Raw genomic sequence first — 6,112 nt, forward strand, 5'->3', positions numbered from 1 at the left:
TGTTTTATGGGCGATAGACCCCGAAGCTGAGGGCCCAGTCAATGCCCCAGGCTGGGAACCCACACCGCTTTAGCCGTAGGCGCCATGGGACAGATTCCCACCTGCAGCGTGGAGTGGGCTGGTCAGCGGGCAGGCGCGGGGGCCAGGCCGCCCTAGCAACAGCACTCGGCGCCCTCCAGGTCCCTGACAAGTGAGCTGCGGCAGCCACCGCCACGCGGTCGTCCACTGTGCAGAACAGCTACAGGTAGGGACTGGTTAGCAGTGGCGAGAATGAACTACAGTTCGCCTGGCCGGGCACGTGCTCACGAACACACCGCCGACCCCTTAAGTGCCTGGTACTCGGTGTTCACGCAGACGTTCCGTGACGTTTCCTAGGGCACCCGGGTCGGTGACTGCCTCCTGAGCCTCGCCACTTTTTTAATTAATTAATTAATTAATTAATTAATTTAGGCAACCCTCGGTTGACCTCACAAATTGCAAGGACCTTGTCAGCTTACAATCCCTTATTTTTAAATATTTTTTTATGCCTACAGCACCTGGTCTTCCTAGGTGGTCTCCCATCCGAGTACTCACCAGGCCCGACCCTGCTTAGCTTCCGAGATCAGACCGGATCGGGCACGTTCAGGGTGGCGTGGCCGTCGACAGCGCGCCAGTGTTGGATGGAGGCGCGGTCGGGAGCTCTGTGGAGATGGTCAGGGCCACGGCGGGACTTGTGCCCTCGGCCAGAGACCGGGACAGAGAGTGAGGCTGGACGTCCTCCTCGCGTTTGATGAACTGGACTCAAGGACGGCCCCTGTGGCTTTCCCAGGGCCGCCAGCTCCTTCCTGACCCTTAACTAGCTGCTGTGGGGAGTGGAGTGCTGAGCGAGCCGCAGCCTGGGGGGCTCATTGAGGCGAGTGCCCCATGGCCGGCACTGAGGCCACTGTCGGGCTGCCCAGGCCTTACGCCAGCAGCGCGTGTGGAGACCACAGAAGCCCAGCGAGCTCGCGGCCAGCAGCGGCTGCCGCCGGAGGCCCGGGAGTCAGGAGGCTGAAGGCAGCGGAGGGGGTGTCCCGGCCGAGTGCTGCATTGCACATCCTCTCTTGGATGCAGAACGTAGCTCAGCTCTTCAGACGAATCTGCATCCTCCTTCCCTCCTTAGACTGAAAGGCCTCTGGGGTTCGGGTCCCTTCTCCTGGTCTTGGCACTCCAGATCGGTTCCGTCCTGGCTAGTGCTCGAGATGATGTAGTATCTTAAAGTTTGTTTTTCTTTGAGATTTTGCACAAGAGGTGAATAATATGCTTTGGAGGTGCTTTTGGCCTCTGAAGCCTAGAATTCCGGAACAATCGGAAGACGTGGACCTGACTCATCGGAGCAGACACCGGGTCCGGGGTGGGGGCCTGTGATGAATTGGGTCATTAGCGAAACAGACCCCAGGGAACAGGCAAGAGGACGGAGCATCAGGAGAGAGGAGAGAAGGGAGCCAGAGGGGTTTCTGGGGACTAGACGAGGCATTAATCAACCTCGGGCGGATTTTCTTTGCAGACGTTTGGAAGGAAACGGCTTGATCTGGGCGAAGAAGGTAGATATTGAATTATATCTGGTAAACCTTAAGGCCTGTGTTTCCTCAGGCCGACGCGCCCCTCGCTTCCCCGCCCAGCCGGTCCCCTGCGCCGCCTCGAGGAACGCGGGGTGAGGGGCCGTGGCTGCCCCCGGCCCCTTTGGCGCTCGGCTGCCGGCAGATGGATGGCCAAGCCAAGGCCCGACCTACGGCTCTGCGGCCCATGCTTTCCGGCCCGGAAGAGGCCATTTTTGATCACTGCAAAGACAGGAACAGTCTTTCTTTAAGATGGATGTCCCAGCGGCGGCTACGAAAACTTCAAGGTCATGGGAGGAGACGCCGGACGGCATTTGCGATGTGAGCAAAAATGGCGGCCTGAACCAACCAGCCACCAAGAAAGAGACAGGAGAGAAGCGTGTGGTTTAGTGCACAGAGCCCTGGGCCCCCGGCCACTGGTGTGTGCAGGTCTGTCGCCTGCCCACGCGGGAGGGGACGCTCCCTCCTTCCACCGTGATGCCGCGTGAGGAGACTCAGGCTGGAATCTGTCACATGATGTCGTCCTCCTTAGACTTTTAGCCAAAGAACACGATCGTCTTTGTTAGATCTCGACAGCTTCGTTTTTAAAGGGCCCGTGGTGTTGTCAGACAACAGAAAGTAGTCAATGCAAGGTCAAGAATAATGCTCTAGACCCTTCAAATGAAGAATGCCCTTCCTTGTCCCATGAAGAGAGCTTCAAAACAGATGTAGGAAAAAGCAGAGGCAGAGGGAGCACGAGAGAGGAAGCCTGACTAAGGGCAGCGAGCGGGGGAAGGCTCCGGAAAGCCGGAGCAGGGGCCCTGCGCCGACTCGCATCTCCGTGCCCACCCCTCCCTTGGCTGGACCACAAACCCTGCGCCCCTGAACCCTGGCGGGGCCGCGTGAGTCCTTCTGGCCAATGTAACATGGGCGGGCCTCTCTGGACCTGGTCCCCACAACCTCCCGAGAGCCTCCGCACCGTCCTCCTCTCTTCTCCTTTGATGCGAAGGGCCCAGCGGAGAGCTCGGAGGCCCCAGGCGATGGAGAAGCCGCTAGATGGAGGGAGAAATAACCGGGACCACAGTTCTCGCGTATCTTTTGTATAAGGTGAGTTGATGAAGCCAGGACCATGACTTATCCAGACGGGAAGAGCGCGCGTCGAGAAAGGAGTGGCTAGTCAGCCGGGGGCTCACGACGCGCGGGAGGAGGGGACTGTCCCTCCAGCAAACACGCTGGCCAGGAGTTGAAGACAGGCCAGGATGGGCCACGCGTGCCTTCTGTCGGGCGGTGCTCCTGTGGCTGGAGAAGGCTTAACAGAAACCAAGCTGGAGCCAGTCGTCTTTATCATTATCATTAACGCCACACGCCACCAGGCCACCACTGCTGCCGTCTGCATTAGCACCTGCTGTCACCGTGGCCACCGTTTCCGACGCTGCCACCACCAAGGGAGGTGGAGACGGGCCCTCGACGAGCCCCGTCCGTGGGGCTCACATCCTGTGTAGCCCGCCGCCCCTGAGTCGGGCTGGCCCCGTGACTGGCTCTTGACTGGTCACATGTGGTGAAAGTGACCGTGTGACTTCCGAGGCTGGGTCACGAGAACCCTTTCGGCTCTGTGGGAACCTCCTGCGATGTTCGCTCTCGGGGCGCTTCCCCTTGGGGCTCGCGCTGTGCCGTGCAAGGCCACGTGCGGGGAGCAGGTGTCTGACAGCCAATGGCCAGCATCAGCTCCGTCACGGGCGGAGCCGCCCTGGATGTCACGTGCTGTCCGGGCTTCCGATGACAAGAGCCCCAGCTGACATCTGACTGGAGCACCCTGTGGCGCCTCGGGGAGAAGTCTCCAGCTGAGCCCAGAGGACCCTCAGAACCACGAGGGGAGTTTGTTATTCGGCCACTGGGGAGGTTGTTACTCAGCGGCGGGTGACAGGACACCTGCCAGCGGCACCGTCGCCGTCACCACCTGGCCTCTGCCCTCGGCCAGGCCCGCGCTCTGCTGCTGGCACAGAGCCAGGCGTTCCGCCCGCCGTCAACGACAAGGTCACACGGCCCTGTGAACCAGCCACTCGGAGGCGGAGCGTGGCTCAGAGGTCGGCTGGGTGGCCAGGCCATCCTGCCCCTCGGCGGCGGGGCCGGGATCCAGAGCCGGGGCTCGTCAGAGCCCACGGCCCGCGGCTCTCTCGATGCCACGTGCGCCGCCTCTCACGGCCCCTGTTCTGTGTCGTTCCCGTCTAAAAATACGTTTCAAAAGAAGTGGCGTTTGAGTCCATCTAGTCAAGAAGCAAAAAGCTGAAAAAGCAAGCTCCTTTCGTACTCAAGTCAGTCGACATGCCCCTGGACTCATACTTTGAGGCTGAAAAAATAAGAAAAACTCAACCCAGTGAGAAGAAATGGCATCGTGTGAGCAAGACGCCATCACCACAGGCCGAGATGAGTGATCTGCTCTTCCCATCAAAAGAAAAATCTGCACTGGCAGGGGCTACTGTCACCTTCGGGGCCAAAAATAATCATCCCTATCCATTTTCCTTTGGTCTTGGGTAGAAAGAAATATGTTAACAGCGGAGCAGAGATGTGTTTTCCTCTTGGGACCTAGTGGTTTACGTTTACGGCACTGAGCTTGGCTGCCGTCCAAGTACACACACCCTCCAGTGCACGGACTCCACTTATGTTCCCTGGTCATCGTGGGGTGACGAGGGCCACCTCTCCGGCTTCATGCACCTGCAAGGCAGCACCTGACACCCAGCCTCAGTTACTGCGCGCGGGGAGGGTCGGGGGCCCGGGGTACTCGCCGTATCTGGAAGCGTAGTCTGGCCTGGGAACCAAGATGATTTTTTGGTAAACTCTGCAAAAAGATTGGAGTTCGGCATCGAAAGGACGGCGTGTGGTCCCCACGATCAGAATCCTGTCGTTGGGTTTCAGGAGCTTCAGAATTTTTGGAAGCTGTTTTTTTAGGCGTTTAGGTTCCATCTGGGAGAAAGAGAGAAGAAAAATAAAAAACCATGAGCCCACACACATAGAGAAAAGAGAGATTTCAAAACACTGAAAAACACCATTTCTTCAGGTTAGTCCTGGGCCAGGGCTGGGGACCAGCTTCTGGCTTTAGGTGATTGTCCTTGCAGGCCCTTCCTGTCCTCGGCCTCCAGAGTCCAGATTTGGCAAGCGGGGAGGAAGGAAGCACCTGACGGAATGTTCTAGCACCTTGGCCCTGAGAACGGGAAGTTGCAGAGGACCTCCAAGCGGAAGGAAGCAGGCTGGGAGTGAGCGCTAGTTTGTGGGGCTCGGCGATCTCCGGAGCTGTTCTGAAGGTGAACTTAAGAGGCCCTCTGCTGACCGCCGTGACAGTGAGGGACCGAGGTCATGGCCGCCTGTTATGTAAGAGCATGACAGCTCTGTCTCTGAGGCGCTGGACACAGCTGGGACCTGTGTTATTTTGGTATAATCTCGGCACTAGTGAGGGAGAGGGACAGACGTCAGGTGAGGGGCCCCAGGGGGATACTTCCAGCCTGTGGGGTCAGATTTGGCCACATCGCCATAGCAACACGCAGCTTTAACTGAACCTCGCCTGGCACAGGAGCCAGGAGGCAGCCAGGGGAGGAGAAGGATGTAGGGGTGACAGAGAGCCTCCTCAGGGACACCCAGGCACGATCTTGGCCATTTTTGGTCCCACTCGGTTCAGGGGCGATTGAGCAGGTTAGAATCCGGACGCTGAGCCAGAGAGCTAAAGAGCAGCCTGTGGTCGCCTGTAGAGACCGGGCACCTGTTGCTTAGCTCCGTGAGTCCTTGCGCACCCGGCCGGGAGGGGCCGGCGACATCTAGGGAAGGGCGTGAGCATTCGATACATTCCACCCTGAGGAATACAAGCAAAAGGCTTGTACTGGAGTCACACCTGGCGGGCAGGGTGACAGAGCCGTGTACGACTAGCAGAGCCTTTGGGACAGTGACACTCATGTCTTGGGACCCTGTTCGGCGGGAGGCCCTTGGCTCGGCCCAGTCTCCCAGAGTCTGGTCCCGCAGAGTTGGGGTGCCAAGCAGAGGGGCTGAGAAGACCCCTTCCAGAGAGGGCCAGGGGCCCCCCGGGGTGGGTGGCTGGACCCGGCTCTGAAGCACGGGGCATCCGCTGGAGCTGAGAGGCTGTTGGCCACGTGGCGGCTGCACCGGAGGCTCGCCTTCTTCCCTCGTCCCGTGGAAAGGCCCGTCCCCGTGGGGCTTGACGGTGCAGGAGGGGCACCTGGCGAGGACGAGGCCGTTGAGAGGAGAGCCTGATGGGAAGCTGCAGAATCCTGGGGGAGCTCTGGCTCCAACGGGCGAGAGACGGGGCGACCCTGACCTCCAAGGGCAAGATCGCGCCATTTGCAAACAGAGCGAGTTTTACTTCTTCCTTTCCAATATGGATGACTCTTACTTCATTCACTTTCTTCCCTGACTGGCCTGGTGAGAAACGGCAACGTAACGATGCCCAGAAGAGGAAGTCTTAAGGGAGAAGCGCCCAGTCTTTCAAGTGTGTTAGCTGTGAATTTTTTTGTAGTTGTCCTTCATCAGGCTGAAGAGGTTCCCGTCTCTTC

The 6,112-nt window shown here is 59.0% G+C and overlaps 1 protein-coding gene and 1 pseudogene across 1 annotated transcript in view; both read right to left on the reverse strand.

The window, feature by feature from the left end:
* IQCA1 (IQ motif containing with AAA domain 1) overlaps positions 1 to 6,112 on the reverse strand; it is a 131,749-nt gene that overhangs the window by 7,359 nt on the left and 118,278 nt on the right. The window contains 1 exon segment of the mRNA XM_006909891.3: positions 4,340 to 4,517. Coding sequence (XP_006909953.2) covers positions 4,340 to 4,517 — 178 coding nt within the window.
* Positions 525 to 643, reverse strand: LOC112478353 (annotated as a pseudogene).

Source organism: Pteropus alecto, unplaced genomic scaffold (genome assembly GCF_000325575.1).
Source record: "Pteropus alecto unplaced genomic scaffold, ASM32557v1 scaffold143, whole genome shotgun sequence".
Taxonomy (NCBI): domain Eukaryota; kingdom Metazoa; phylum Chordata; class Mammalia; order Chiroptera; family Pteropodidae; genus Pteropus; species Pteropus alecto.